Source organism: Homarus americanus, unplaced genomic scaffold, assembly GCF_018991925.1.
Source record: "Homarus americanus isolate GMGI-L3 unplaced genomic scaffold, GMGI_Hamer_2.0 scaffold55640, whole genome shotgun sequence".
In the NCBI taxonomy this organism is placed as follows: domain Eukaryota; kingdom Metazoa; phylum Arthropoda; class Malacostraca; order Decapoda; family Nephropidae; genus Homarus; species Homarus americanus.
In genome coordinates this window covers 2,134,396-2,151,126 of record NW_024713650.1, presented here as the reverse complement: position 1 = coordinate 2,151,126, position 16,731 = coordinate 2,134,396, and the positions used below count along the sequence as shown (strand labels likewise).

General features: G+C 40.5%; 1 protein-coding gene across 3 annotated transcripts in view; it reads left to right on the top strand.

Annotated features, from left to right (window-relative positions):
• Positions 1–12,592: 12,592 nt before the first annotated feature.
• Positions 12,593–16,731, top strand: part of LOC121873219 (cysteine-rich protein 2-binding protein-like) — a 45,483-nt gene continuing 41,344 nt past the window's right edge. For all 3 annotated transcript variants that reach the window (XM_042376606.1, XM_042376597.1, XM_042376588.1), the window contains exons 1-5: positions 12,593–12,875; positions 14,933–14,982; positions 15,403–15,629; positions 16,033–16,170; positions 16,362–16,605. In XM_042376606.1, the coding sequence (XP_042232540.1) occupies positions 14,974–14,982; positions 15,403–15,629; positions 16,033–16,170; positions 16,362–16,605 (618 nt within the window). In that variant the 5' untranslated portion in view covers positions 12,593–12,875; positions 14,933–14,973. The remainder of the gene's footprint in view (positions 12,876–14,932; positions 14,983–15,402; positions 15,630–16,032; positions 16,171–16,361; positions 16,606–16,731) is intronic.

Sequence of the window (16,731 nt, the reverse complement as noted above, 5' to 3'; positions counted from 1 at the left end):
TTTTATTCACGTTTGTTTTATTAACCTACAGGCTACAACAGTCAGTGTAACTATTTTAAGTAATGTGTAAGTAAATTTAACTATCTACAGTATATGTTGCCCTATATATTGCACTCGAAGGCAGATTTAAAGGGTCTCGTATAACAATAATATCCAAAGTATGAGTTGTGAAAGGCCATGGCCATTTTTATTCACTTGTTGGTTTTATCACCATGAATAGTTTTATACATTGTCTCTCATTTATATCGTATTGTAAGATTAGATTCGCATGTATGTTAGTAAACTTTGACGGTTATAAATGGCTTTAGAGTTGGTATTTATGGTGTGAGTTTTGGCGCGCATCAGCTGGTCGTGATGCCAGACGTCTCCCATTAAACACAGACAGCCTGATCTGTCCCTCGCTTTATTTGTTTCTTTTAGTTCTTCAAAACATTACTCTTGAGCATCATAATAAACCTGGTATTTAATATTTAGTACAGTGAAGAATAATACACCTGCTGAGGTCGGTGAAGAGAGTGGGTTAAATTTTCTCGAATTAGTTTTCTTCCGGCTATAAAAACTATTATGTGAAGGTTGAGTTAATTTCCAACATTTTCTTAACACTTTCACATTAAAAAAGTGGTCAAGCTGTTGCCATATTCTTAAAACTTTCAGTGAAATGAAATCCTTTAATTAAACACAAGTGTACCGATGTCTTATTAATTCACTAACACAAAGACCGGAAGTTTAGGCTGTACATCAACACTCACTCCTCAATTAAAGAATGATACGAGGAAGGATTGACACTCGCTCGGTCACTCTCCACTTGCGCCCAGATAGGAGATGGTGACAGAACAAGACAACATGCAGGTCGACTCAGCAGCCACATCAACAAGCAGATCTACTTGAGGAGATGATGGAACCCTTTATGGTCTTAACTTAGTGAGCGCCGGGTGCTTGACACATGAAGGTCACTCACCCTAGTGTCGGCGAGGAGGAGGAACATCTTGTATGCACCATCCTCCTCCTCATCTCAACCGCGGGAAACTAAGCATACGAGATACAACAATAAGGAGCAGACATATATACACACACACCCTCTCGGGGAGGTTAACGTGCCTCCCCCTCCCTCTATTACTACCCCCGCCCCTGGTCACCCTTCCCTCCGCCATAACGGTCTCCCCGCCACCACAGTTCAACCTGCCTCTCTCTCCCTTCCTTCTTGGCCGCCATCATCCTCAACCTCAGTGTCACGTCGCTAGCCTTCACCAATACCACATTCTCTCGCACATTAAGTTTGTATACGCGTTAAGGATCACAATGGAAATAAGCATTGAACGTCTTTCTTGGACTATCCTCAGTTGAATCGACTCACTATTTGTATACTACCACTGTCTGTGTACATGATAAAACCAATGTGAACTTGTTATGACGATTCCTAAATAAAACAAACACTGACAACTACCATCAACACCATCAAGAACTTCATCTACTTTAGCCTAACCCACCCACCTTTAACTTAACCCAACCTATTTTTAACCTAACCCATGCTACTCGTAGCCTAACCTATACCAAACCTGCCCCAAATTAAATTTGATCTACCTCACACATAAACTAACCAAACTGAATTTAAAAGTTAACCTAGATCATCCCTAACCCAGCAGAACGCACACAAACTTAACCTACATTAGCTTAACTGTTACTTACCAACCCCCTCACGCTAGTCCAGGGGCTTATTGGACAGTTAGTGCTTCTTAGTCTGTGACATTAAAATTTTCAGAGATGTAAAAAAGATAATGTGAATTAGGTTTTAACGAAGTACAAACCAGCACAGCAGGAACCTTTAGGGTCCCAAACGTTCGAGTAATAATCCTATAAAAAACATCAAAGGTAAAATAAAAGTAAGAGCACCTGGAGGAAAAGGGGTATTTTAGCATTAGTGAACACAGCTTTCCTACCCCAAATCTATTATCATATTCGAAAAAGACGTCTTATTTTAAGATAATTTTCTTCTATTACATTACCGTCGCTAACGGAGATAGCGCATCCCAAATTTTTCTCCATTTCTTCCATTAATCTTCTGCCATTATCGCCTGCCCACCTGACGCTCAGCATGCTTCTTTCATAAATCGTCACGCGAAACGCGTACAAGTCCAATCAAAAGCTGTTTTTTTGCCACCAATTAAAATGATCAAATGACGAGTTAGGTTAGGTTTATATGCTTGTTTTTTTAGTGTATTTTGTATTCGCTTGGCCATAATTTTTTTTCGGAAAACGCCCCACCCAAAACCCCCGATAACTGCAAAAAAAAATCCGACGGATGTCAAGGTCATAACCAATCAAAACAAAAAATACAATAGAAAAACATAGTTTTGACTTTCTAACAGAGTTGTGTGAACTAATGCAAATTTACCGGAAAACAACGTTCTAAAGTAAAATCCACATCTTTCCCGGCCCAATCAAAACGTTGTTGAAAAAAACAAAAAAACAAACAGTGGGATATAAAGACAATACCATACAGGCTAAGAACGCATGGGCGTCCACTCCACCAGCAGAGGATATGGAGATTTTGAGCGCGCATTAGTCAAGACCGTTAGCTGATACACACTCCACTGCGCATATCTTGACCGCTATGAAGCTGATTTGGTTATATTTCACCAATTTTTCTTCAATCAGAGATAAGTATTCATTTCGTTTTAGATCTCACACTATAATTTATTTTAATTTACAATTCAAGCATACTAGATGGTGACGTTGAGGGAGTTAGTCGTTCGTTTCTTATTATTAACAGCCATTTAGAATCTTGTCTTAACTCAACGGTTAGTAGTGGCGTTCATTATCGTTAAAGTTATATACTCGTAATTTGATATTGTTACGTACAAACCTTTAAGGCATAGTAGCCGTCCATGGAGTGGTCAGCAGGTGTTCTCCTTCAACGTGCGCCGCCATCTTTGTTTACATTCTCAGCCCAGTCTACGACACAACCTTCACTTGTTTATCCCCCACCTGTTATCCTTTTCCCCCATCCACCTCCCATTTTTTCGTTTCCTTCCATCCACTCTTTTTATCTATACATTTCATTAATCTATCTTAAATATACAGTATAATCGATAAGCTATTTCTGGCATGAGTGGTAGCAACTGCTGACTAGCGAGTTTTGGGCTAAATTTAAGGCATCCGCAGAGAGAGAGAGAGAGAGCGAGAGAGAGAGAGAGAGAGAGAGAGAGAGAGAGCAGTTTACAGTTGTTCGGCACAATGACCCCGAGGCTCTCCAGTAACGGCAGGAGAGGGGGGTGGGGGGTGGAAGGGGAGTAGCAGTAGAATAAAAGAAAAACAGATGGGGAGAGGAGAAACAGGAATGGGAAAACTGGTGTAGGAGAAAACTGATGTAGGGGAAAACTGATGTAGGGGAAAACTGATGTAGGGGAAAACTGATGTAGGGGAAATATGATGTAGGGGAAATATGATGCGGAGAAAACTTAACAGGTAATTTATTATATATCTAAACCTGAATTATTACTACGACATAGTTTATTATAACTACAAACATGAAGATTAGCCCTAGCTTATATCACTTGAAAATTCGACCCCTTCCCTGCCTTATTTCACCCGATGATTAACCACCCTAACGTTAACCTAACCAAAACTAATCTAATCTAACCAAGGCTAACCTAACCCCTAGGCAACATGTGTGGTCATATGAGCAGTTTTACCAACTAAATGCTAATACTACACACACTGTTACCAACTCAAAACTGCCACGGGAAACAGTATTACCAACTAAACATAGTACGACGATGAACGGTGTTACCACACCAGACAAAAATACACAATGATAACTGTGACGGGAAGACAGTGTTACCAACTAAAGTGATAAGAAATGTCACCAAACAAACAAAGATAAAACGTTACCAACAAACCGTTCCATTATAAAAGGTTGTCAACTAAACTGACACAATACTCACTAAAGACAGTGTTACCAACGACATCAGAGAGCAACTAGAAAAAAGCCTGAAACAAAGGTATCCGAACACAGTATTATCCAGCACACACAAGCTACAGTTCAGTCTTATATAAACACCACACACTGCTCAATACAATGTGTACACAAGAAGGCCTAACAATCATACACTGCTCACCATATAACTATATGCACATGTTGCAGGCGCGTGGGTAGTGCTCCACATTAGTGACAGGAAATAATAAGACGTCTTCCTGCCACACACACTCAACCTTCTCACTGTTACCTGACAAGACAGGAAATCCTTGCTTCCACTTTTCATATAACTAAATACGACGAGAATTACTTACCAACACAGATGACTTAACAAGCACTGGATTACCTGGACCGATCCATAAAGTACGGGGAGTCGGGTGGTAGGTAAAACAAGTCAGCCTCTCTCTTCCTCTTAAAAACAAATCCTCCAGCTTCGCCCCTCTCCTCAGACACTCTTCCCTCTCCAACACCCCCACTCCAGAAACCCCCTCATACTACCCCCAAAGTTGCCCACTCTCCACAACACAAAGAATATCATGGAAGAATAAACACGAGAAAGAAATAAACACAAGGATAAGAATTGTGTAGATGATAATGATGGAGACAAAAAAATAAATGAAAACGAAAAGGAAGATGAAGGAAGAGAGGGGGTAGATGAAGGAAGAGAGGGGGGCAGATGAAGGAAGAGAGGGGGCAGATGAAGGAGAGAGGAAGGAAGGAAGAGAGGGGCAGATGAAGGAGAGAGAGGGGGCAGATGAAGGAAGAGAGGGGGGTAGATGAAGGAAGAGGGGGGTAGATGAGAGGTAGATGAAGGAAGAGAGGGGCAGATGAAGGAAGAGAGGGGCAGATGAAGGAAGAGAGGGGGCAGATGAAGGAAGAGAGGGGGCAGATGAAGGAAGAGAGGGGCAGATGAAGGAAGAGAGGGGGCAGATGAAGATAGATGAAGGAAGAGAGGGGGCAGATGAAGGAAGAGGGGGCAGATGAAGGAAGAGGGAGAAGGAGAGGGGGTAGATGAAGGAAGAGAGGGGTAGATGAAGGAAGAGAGGGGGTAGATGAAGGAAGAGAGGGGGGTAGATGAAGGAAGAGAGGGGTAGATGAAGGAAGAGAGGGGCAGATGAAGGAAGAGAGGGGTAGATGAAGGAAGAGAGGGGGATAGATGAAGGAAGAGGGGGAGATGAAGGAAGAGGGGCAGATGAAGGAAGAGGGGCAGATGAAGGAGAGAGGGCAGATGAAGGAAGAGAGGGGGCAGATGAAGGAAGAGAGGGGCAGATGAAGGAAGAGAGGGGGCAGATAGAGAAGAAGAGGAGAGGGGAAGAGAGGGGGCAGATGAAGGAAGAGAGGGGGGCAGATGAAGGAAGAGAGGGGGCAGATGATGAAGGAAGAGAGGGGGGCAGATGAAGGAGAGAGGGGGCAGATGAAGGAAGAGAGGGGGCAGATGAAGGAAGAGAGGGGCAGATGAAGGAAGAGAGGGGGCAGATGAAGGAAGAGAGGGGTAGATGAAGGAAGAGAGGGAGCAGATGAAGAGAGGGAGATGAAGGAAGAGAGGGGGTAGATGAAGGAAGAGAGGGGAAGATGAAGGAAGAGAGGGGGGTAGATGAAGGAAGAGAGGGGGTAGATGAAGAGAGGGGGTAGATGAAGGAAGAGAGGGGGTAGATGGAAGAGAAGAGGAAGGGAGAGGGGGTAGATGAAGGAAGAGAGGGAGAGATGAAGGAAGAGAGGGAGCAGATGAAGGAAGAGAGGGAGCAGATGAAGGAAGAGAGGGAGCAGATGAAGGAAGAGAGGGGGCAGATGAAGGAAGAGAAAGAGAAGGAAAATGGAAGATGAGGAAGAAAAGAAAGAAGGTGAGGAAGGGAGAAGGTGGAGAACACCTTGCCTGGCTTGTCGTCAATACCTTAAAGATGAACTACCCAGCTGGTGGAGGAGTGAACAGGCGTCCCCCCCCACACACACACACTACCTACCTTAACCAGCTACCATCACTACCTTCTAACCTAACTAGCTACCACTACCTTAATCCACCATGACCTGACCTAACCTACCCAACCATGACCTTACTTAACTTAACCTATTCATGACCTTACCTCACCCCCTAACTCATCATGGTCTCTCTCTCTCTCTCTCTTTGTGACCGTCAGAGCTCTGTAACAACCTTGAGTCGTTCATACAATCAGTTCCTTGTGTGTCTGTAGGCGATGCACAACAGGAAATAATGTACAAGCAGTAAAATAGGTGGGGGCACACACACACACAGTACAACACCATACACACCTCCATAAACATACTACCACACTATATACATTACAACTCCATACAACCCACCACATCCACACACCACAAACACAGTAGCCTGAGTCACCCACTAACCAATAGAAAAATGTGTAACAGGAGCCGACATGCCAACCCGTGATGGGAAGCCCTACAGTAACCCCCCCCCCCCAACTCACCCACACACCCGCATGCCTGCATCACCTCCACCAGTGTTGATCATTTGCCACCAACATCCTTGCTAACACGCGTTTATTCATTTATTATATTATTAATACCATTTATAATTTTTTTTATATCACGATGCTGAATCCACCTTTAAACTTGTATTGTGATTCATTAAATAAATAAATATCTGTGGGGAAGGAAGGAGGCAGGGAGTCACACAGACGCTGAGTGTAAGGGGGCACTAACCTGTTACCTGTGGCGCCCCTCCCTCCCTCCACCTTCCAGACTCACAAGGTTTCTCACGATAAATATTCCTCTCGGCGAAAGAAACACGAACTCACCGAACTGCTCAACGTAAACTAAAACACAAAGAGTAAGTCTAAAATGCGACAACTTAATTAGTTAAATCCACACCATTAAATATTTACAAAGATTCCCGGACTCTTTTGTCTCTAGCTGATGCTAAATGAACGTATCAACTTAAAGTCTCCAGTGTAGTTTCCATGTTTTAAGTCACGGCGATCAATGGATCACGTTTGTGATTCGTGAAGGACATGAGTAGGAGGATGAGCGAGGCACAGTAGCGAGGGTGTGAGGCTGTCAGTCACCCGGAGGTCAACAGGCGACCCCCAAAGGATCAAGTAACGTGGCCCCAACAACCTGTGGTCATCAAATACTGCCCCTCGACCACCACTAAACCGGGAGAGACGATACAGACAGATTCAACGAAATCGGTATACAATCGTTCAATATCTACCTAAACCACACGTCAATTAGCTTTTTAACAGCTTTCTTGGTGTATGCTTTGTTGAATCAATCTTCTGTTTAATTAACATTGTTTGCATACTTAGAGTTTATACTTAATGATGAACCAACGTTAATTTGTATAACGATTTAAGTAAACACACAGTATGTATGAAAATTGTAAACAACATTAGTCTGGACACGGGAGGCAAGTCATTTATTCATCAAAGGTATTCCTAAGGCAGTTATCATGGACTACAGTAACCGAGCTCGTCATTATCTGTTGCACACTCAGTGAAGCGATAAACAACACTAGGTTACTAGTCAACGTCACACATGGCTACCAGGTTTATTATAAAGGATATAACAAGGTCAGGCAACGTGTGCGGGTGTTATTTATGGTCCCCCCCTCCCAGTCCAGGTTTACAAAGTTTCATATCAATATTCTTCGTAACGGAAGATGCTAGCAACAATGCATCCAACTGGTTACTGACTAAGGATGAAGCACACAAATACCATCGATATTTTAGTATGACGAAAATCATTGGAAAGATTCTATACCTCATTCATGTCTCTTAAATTGTGCCGAGTGAACTTATCTAGTTAAGATAATTATTCCCCAGCGTAATTCCGACGTTTTGTACGTTAGTGTGTCAGTCTACACGTTAAGAGCATTCTTATATTTTTACAAGGAATATTCACCGTAAGAAACAAGATGGATAAACATAAGGGTCCCCACACCAGAGAAACATCATGTGGAAAACGTACCGTACCCCAAGCTTTTTAAAACAATAAAAAAAAGTGCTCACAACCCACTGAAATCGTATAGCCAATGTCACCTTCAACACCTACACGTAGTACAAACCTTCCCATCATCTATTAAAACCAAGTAGAAAACGTACCCACAAACAGCTGAAACTATGCACGAAACGTACCCCGAACCCATGCAGGAAAAGTACCGTACCCCCAACACAGAAAGTCAACCTTGAGCGCAATAGCAACTCCGTGGTGGTGCAAGGGAGGGGAGGAGCACCAACAGACGGAGCCAGTCAGTCAGTGTTAAAGGGGCAGGGAGAAGGCAGACAAGCGTCTCGCCGTTACATAAGCCGGCTAGGCAGAGAACGCTTCCAACCCGCTATTTTATCTACTGTTCCGCTGCTTATTATTAATCTACCATTACCACGTTTCTACTCACCGTATGGTCTCCACGATCTCGTATGCGCCATCATGTTTGTCCTATAGAAGAAAGAGTGAGGGGGCGTTAGCAAGACTCTACATTAAATTTTAGCATTGCAACACTGGATATATTTCAGCATAGCTACACTGACATGCTTTAGCATGGCCACACTTAGACATTATATCACGTACAATAATTTATAAATATGCACAAACACCCATTACTGTGTTGGGTGGCTGGAAGTACTGTACTCTGTATACCATAAAACACAAAATGGTGGACAGCAGTAAAGATTTGAGAAAAGGGCGACAGGAAAGTGACAAACAAAAATACTCCACTTGTATTCATTTAGCACACCCTGTATACCAACTGAATCCTGGGTCATAAACTACACATACAGTAAACACTTTATGTAAACAAACAAAATACACTATGTAACTGGACATTTCAGTGTTTAATTACAAGATACACCCAGAGAGTAAACAATTAAAGCGATTCAGCTCTTTTTATAGTTCAAACTTTTCGTCACTATAAACATACACTGTACCGGGTAGTCAAAAGACACCATTAATATGCACATGCGTTGTAATCACTTTAAACACTATGCACAATCATACACACACCTGTAGTTTACTATATATACACACATGCAGTCACCATAAGCAGAGGTAATAACCATGCACACGTCGTCACTATACTAACATCCAAGCTACTCATTAAGAACAAAGACCACTGCGGTGGTCTATTGGCACTAGTCATGGCATATGCGGTCGCCAAACACACACACGAACCCGTCAACAAATTAACAATACACTTGCTATCAACAAAGGCACTTGCAATCAACCCCCATGCACGTCACCATAAACAAGCCCGATCTCGGTACAATCACCGCATCCCTTGTTATCTTTGATATATACAGCGATGACCAGTTTTGTACACATTTGTAATATACCATTCATACCTATCAATATTCTCGTCAACTGTCACCGAAACCATGTCACACACACACATCTATAATCACCAATCATATTAAACACAGTGAACTGAATCTACTTAGCTCTCATCACAATGTCTAAAGGTACGGTAATTACCATCGCACCGCTATCACCACATCCGTTCACACTACGGTTCAGTGGGTCACACTAGCTTTATATGCCTATCTGAATGAGGTTAATCTTTCAGTATGTCCGCTCATAAATGTCATCCAACTTGACCTAATTATTTTGCTATATATGTTTCATGGTGAGTGGCATACATACCCATTTGCCAACTGCTAAAATACTGTTACTATCAACAACTAGTTCTCATTCAAGCAAAACAGTGTGACAAAATACCAGGAAGCGAACAAATAAATGGTGAAGTACTGTGGTTCACTATTATTAACACCCCGGAGCTATGCTAGTTACTTTCATTCATGGTCAAGGTTTTCTTACAACACTCAAGAAATATTTTCCGTGTGACCAGATTCTGCGTTCATCGATCTGCCTGATAAACAGATTTGATTCTGCTTAATCGGTTCTCAGCTCAACGAAGTGCACCTTATTTCTAACTACGTGAAGGCAAGGAGTTCTGACTGGTACACAGCAGTGAGGCGGCGCACTCCAGTCAAGAACTAAACCACTGATAACCAATGATAACGGTACAGCGTTGCCGCGTCCTACTTTTTTGTCCACTCGAAGCTCGGCTCTACAGTATATCAACAGATAACTTATGCTATTGCCTGCCCGTATCTATTATCTGTAATGTTCGTTCACGTCTTGTAACATTTATTACAATGTACAATTTGTCACCAACAACATTTCAAAAGTACAGAACTGTTGCCCAAGTACAATATTTAACAGTCATCAAAATACATACACACCCCGCTTTTGGCTACAGTTCTTTAATTTTAGTACCGCCCATAATACGTACCCAAAAACATCAAACAAGCTAGACGCGGGCGAAACAATCACAGTTTGTATATGCAGCTGTTACCACCCCATCTGCTACCTTGGTTTAATTATAATGGGGACTAAGTGCTTACAGGGGAAAATTAGCCTTCTCATTGGACGAAGATGAAAATCGAACTAGCTGCATTCTGATTGGCCAGTTATATGAAAAATACCCAATTTCAGTTTATAATAAGGAAATCAGATGACCAAGTCCATTACACAGTTTATCATTCTACCCAAAGACTCCACGACACATGTTAACACAAGCTACTTAGGCCCTATTACACCAAACGTTGTCATTTTACTTGGGCTCCAATGCACCACAGGTTATCATTCTACCTCGGCTCCAGGATATAAAATAGGTTCTCTATTACGCAAGTTCCTTCAGTCTATCTGGGTTCCACATGTAGTCTACCTGTGCTCCACATGTCAGTCTACCTACACTTCACATGTCTTTTCTACTTGGGTTCCAGCATTCTATTTAGTGCTCATTCTACCTGAGCTTCATCACCTCACAGGATATATAAGGCTTAGTCATTCTACCAGGGTCTATTTGACTGTTGCAACAAACTAGGTTGTTATTCACCTTGGGTTCTACCACAACCATTCACTAACTCTACCGAGATTCCACTGTGCAGGTTCAATCATTCTACACCTGGGCTATACTTGACAGTACATTACATTCATTCACTCTGGGTTCTATCACAAAAATGCTCAAATCACAGTGAGGTAACAACCATACAACAGGTTCACTCCACCACAGATTCAATCATTCATATCAGACGCTGCACGGCACTTGTACACAAGTTTGTCATTCTCCAATACAGTTCTACCACACATCAAAGCTTTTCCTTCACTCTTGTCTGCCCACGATATCTTTCGTACTCGTACCACAAGTGCGAGTGGCTGGTTGGCGAGGAGCCACGGGGCACCACACACAGCAAGTTATAGTGTGGGGAGTTTTAGCAGCGCTGTCTGGGAGCTGAGGTTAGGGGGATGTTTGCTCCAATAATGGCCTCTGCAGCTCCCACCATCACCACCACACTTGTTTACACTGTCACTTAAATGTTTCTTTCCTCTTGCCACGGGTGTTGAGTGCGTGCTGATAGGACAGGTATGCAGGGAGGGAGGAGAGGGAGAAGCAAGGATGAGGATAGTACAAAAACGGCCGGTAAGAGGGAGACTCACAGCGCCTGAACCCGATGTTAGCGGCCAGTGAAAAGTGATGGCTTCCACGCCTGCCGGACTGTGAAGTTTGAGCTCTAGGGACTTTTCAGACTCCGGCATTATTGCCAACCACTGTTATCTCGACAACACTACCACTAATTTCCACTCCACTTAGGAAAAGCCAGCCCCATACTGGAGCGGTTCACACGCGCGTACCCTCACTATCCATGCCTGAGTCAAACTGCCGCCACAAGGCTCAACGCTCAAGCTCTCGACACCAGTCCAACGTGACCGCTGCTGTACTCGGTGTGTTGCAGCTTGCGATGGCCGCCGCCAGGGGCCACCACCATACACTTTCATTCTCAACGTTCACATCAACGTTTACACTTCACTCTTAACCTTCACATATTAATAATATATATATATATATATATATATATATATATATATATATATATATATATATATATATATATATATATATATATATATATATATATATATATATATATATATATATATATATATATATATATATATATATATATATATATATATATATATATATATATATATATATATATATATATATATATATCACACATTAATGGACCATATACCAAACTAAAATGTTCGACACCTTTCAAGAGAGAACTAATTACCGAAAATAAGTTCAGGTTATAATGGGTGCTCCAGTCACTACCTACACCTGGCTGCACGTGCATTCTGAAATTTTCAAATGAAACCATTTCAAAATATCAACAATTTTGACAATGATAATCATATGGAGTTATGAAGGAAATTCTAGTTCAAAATGAATACTATATATTGTTATGAATTTTGAGAAGATATTTACTTAACTCAGTTATATCAATGACAAACTTTGATTTATTTGTTTATGGAATTGTATGGGACTATATTATCAAGGTTCCTGTGCCGATGTTATTAGATACACTCACTCTATTACCTTTATATGGTTTAAAACGGCATTAAAAGTAAAAAAAAATACTGCAGGTTAAGCTATAAATGAAAGATCAAAAGGTATTGGGGGTTGATCAGCTTTTGGTATAATTACACAAACTGTGCAGGAATGAGATAAAATAATTGACTAAGATATGTAATTATATCCAAGAAGACTTCCTATTAACAAGATAGAGAGGAAGAAAGGAAAGAAGTGTCAGCTGAGAAATAATTATTATTACAATATTTTAGAGTATACTAATTAATATGAAAGATACATAAACATGTAAATTATAGATAGATAGCTTGTTATAAGGTGACAGATGAGGACAAAGAGCGAGGAAGAGGACAGTAGAGTCATCTAGGGAACACAATCTTCACTAGTCAGTCCTCCTCCTCCACCTACTGCCAACTAGTAAATATTAAACCATTAATGATTATGCCATCTTGGTAGTTACCGTGGCAGCTGAAGTTTTAAGTTATTATGGTAAGTTTATTAATTGTTTTTATGAGGTAATTGAGTCAAATAACCTGTAAGGAATGCGAGTAGAGGGTGTAGGGTAGTGTTGTAAGGTCCTAGTCGCTTGAGTGTTCTGGGGAGTGTGGCAGGGTGTACTACAGTGCATAAAACTGAACTAACCTTTGCTATTATACCACATATATCAAGTGTTCCTATGTATATTATGTATGATTGGGATATATTAACTTGGTGACTGTACAGGTGGTCGTGCTTAGTGACCTGTAAAGGACGCTACTGCAAGTACTAAACCCAAGCTTGACTAGTGCATTATTAAGATTAGTACTGGCAGGGTTTTATTATGCATATTTCAAGTATATTAACTTAATTTGGTGACTAAAGATGGTCAAGCTTGGTGATGCTTTGGTCAGCTTAAAAGAAATTAACTTGGGCGACTACTCAAGGCATTAAACTCGAGGTTTCAAGTTCTACCTTCATTATCAAGCTGTTCATAATCAAGTGTAGATAGATATTTATTCAGTATATTTTAAACTGGCATGTGTGTAGTTGACAATACTTGGTGAAATTCTACTTAGTTTTGGATTGGTGTTCTGTAGCACCTCAGAAGAAATATGCTTTTAGTATCTTAAAAGACTAACTGTTAGAAAGTCAAAAATAAATTTTTCTAGTGTATTTTTTCACTTATTCAGACTTTGATTCTCCACATTAAAGAAAAAAAATCATAAATACTGTACTTTCTCCTATTAAACTAAATCAAGATATAAAGTGATAACTCTCAGTAAAATTATAGTTTCGGTCATCCCTGTATTTAGATATCTAACCTAACCAACCAAACCTAATGTAACCTAACCTAACCTAATGTAACCTAGCCTAGCCTAATGTAACCTAACCTAACCTAATGTAACGTAACCTAACCATTCTAACCTAACCTATATCTAACCTAACTGAGGGGTTGCCCCCCCCCCGACCTGCCCTAAGTTTCCCCAGATGACCAAAACTTGATCTTTGCTGGGGGGAAAATGTAGCTTTATCAGACAAACAAAATTAATTAACTTACAAATAGAATATTTAATGCCAGAAAATGCTGAAACACTGTCCTTGCCATGACAGCCCAGCAAAAGTTCCTGACCATCTCCGCCAAACATAATTTGACCCACACACAACCTACAGTAGTGTCCCTACAGTCAACTTCCACCAATCGTCCCTGAATTAATAAATGTAGAAGACATGGTACATTATTAACGATGGTAAATAATACATAGATACAACTACCAACAGTCTTTGGTATTATTGTATTTCTGCACCCAACATTCCTACCCCTTATCTATTATCGTATTCGAATAAGACGTCTAATTAAAAGATAATTTTCTTCTATTACATTACCGTCACAAATGTATAATAGCGTATACAAAATTTTCTCTATTTTCTTCCATTAATCTTCCGCCATTATCGCCTACCTCACCTCCCACACTGCGCGTCTCCTTCATAAATAATATTAATAATAAACAATAATAATAATAAATGGTTTATTAATAGAGTGGCAGCTAATTTGTCTAATCTTATTTTTGCAATGTATTTATCCTGTACACTACTGTACTTTGATGCAGTTTACTCACTGTTGCAATAATCACAGTTTACTTGCTGAGTGGTTCATTTCAGCCACTGCAACACTTTCCAAAGCTTACCAGGCATTTCTATCTATCCTAGGTTAAGTTAGTTAATTTTATCTCTGATAAATCATGTAATGAAGCAGCACCAGGTAAGTTGTTCCTCTGTGGATGAAATTTACAAATCCTTGTCGTTTTTTTTTAAATTGCCAAAATATTATTACTAAATTTAGTATAAAATTTACTATCATGGATACAAAAATTTACTAAACGTGACGATTGTTTTTTGTATGGAGCTGTATGAAAGAGTGCTTGGCACGTAAACGTTGAAGACGGCATTGCCAGGAAGTAGCGCAGCAACGTATAGTATACAGTTTCTTTAATAGCTTGTTCTTTTATTATTCAAGTTTTTTAATACAATACAGTACTGTTATTATTATATATTGGTTTGCTTTTCAGTAATACTCAGCAAGAATTGACAGTTGAGTAAGACAACCATAATGACATCGGTGAGTAGATGTATCTCTCGCAAGTATTTGTGTTGAATCTGTGTGTTCCATTTTCTACAGTAATCTGTGACAGAGGTTCTCAACATTGAGAATGACTGGAAAACAGTGTCTCAGTGTAGATGTCAGTTAAATTAACACCCATCAATACTGTACTGAGAGGTCTGGTGCAAATAAATCCAAGGTGCCTATACTGGGTGATTACTCTTCTGGTTATAAAATAAGGTGTACAGATGGGGGTTTCATATTTGACACACCCGCGATACATGGGCTATATTGGACTACCGTCTCATTAAATGGAGGTTTTGCTGTACTCTGCTAGATGTTCATGCCCTTTCAGTACAGTAATTTTGTAATAATGATACAGTTTATAAAATTCAATTAATTCTTGATAGTTGATACAGTTTTATTATTATTTTTTAGTTTATGCCTAATATGAGTTGTGGACCGTGCCTCTACTGTAACGCCACATCACAGGACGCCCCGGAGGAGCTTCTCCGTTGTGACTTGTGTCGACGGAGTGCACACGTATTATGCCTCAGATCGGGCACGCCAGACGGAGTTCTCTTGGGGGATAATTTCTTTAACTTCACCTGCTCCATGTGTCATCAAAGTGGCCAGGACACCACTGTTAGAGCCAGATTAAATATGTGAGTATTTTCTTTGGCATCTTACTTGTCTGGGGTATCTTTTGTCTTCTCTCTGATTGTGGGAAAGTTAGCCCAGTATATTTTGTCCTGTTAATTCTTTGTAACTAATACAGTATGAGCAATACTGTACCGTACTTCCCAAATATCAATTAAATTTTATGTATACTGCACAGCTTCACATCATGATGATAAAATTTTGCAACTATATTAATCTGATGCTACTGTAGCATACAGTCTTCAAGATATATAGGTTAGGTTAGGTTAGACCAAAGATATCTTTGTAGACTGCACACTATAGTAGCACCATTAATCCTTAAGGTTCCAGTTTAACTTTGTAGACATTTTGGTGGTGGTCATTACATCAGCTGCAGTGGTAGTGTACTGTAATGTGTTTCATGTTCAGCCCTCAGATACTGCTGCTGGTGCTGTACAACTTACACAAGACTGAGACCAACACTGCTCGTAGTGGCTTCTTTCACTGGAAGATCCATATTTATAACTTTATCAGCCATCACTGGAAGGAAATATTTGGACCAGAAAGGTAACTGTCACTGCAGATTATTTATTTATTTAATCTTATTAAGTGTTCATAAAGATATCTCCATCTAACAATACTGTACACCTACACTGACCAGATCCGCAGTTAGCTTTACACCAGTTAAATACTTGATACAAGAGAGGATTGTGTAATGTTGACATTGTTTCATTGATTTCTTTACTTTTTATTTACAGTCGTAAAAAGAAGAAAAAAGTGTTGCAAGCTTCGCTGAGCGGGCAACTTAATAATTATGGAAAGTACTTCATAAGTGGCTATGAGACCTTGCGAGACGGAGGCTGGTACAGACTAGCATTTGTTCTTCCACCGGCCCAACTCATTCAGCGGCAAGTGGCGGAGAAACGTGTAGTGGCTTCTGTAGGTAATGCCGACCCAGTTAGATCCAGAAGGAGAAAAATATCAAAGGATGATTTGTCTAAGGTCAGTACAGTATAGTACAGTTTAATTATTGGTGTGAGTGTGGAAGGTTCTAACCTGCCCACCTGTATAGACCAAAATGTTCTCAGGAGCATTTCCAGTGTGAGGACTATGACTTGTTAAGTTCTG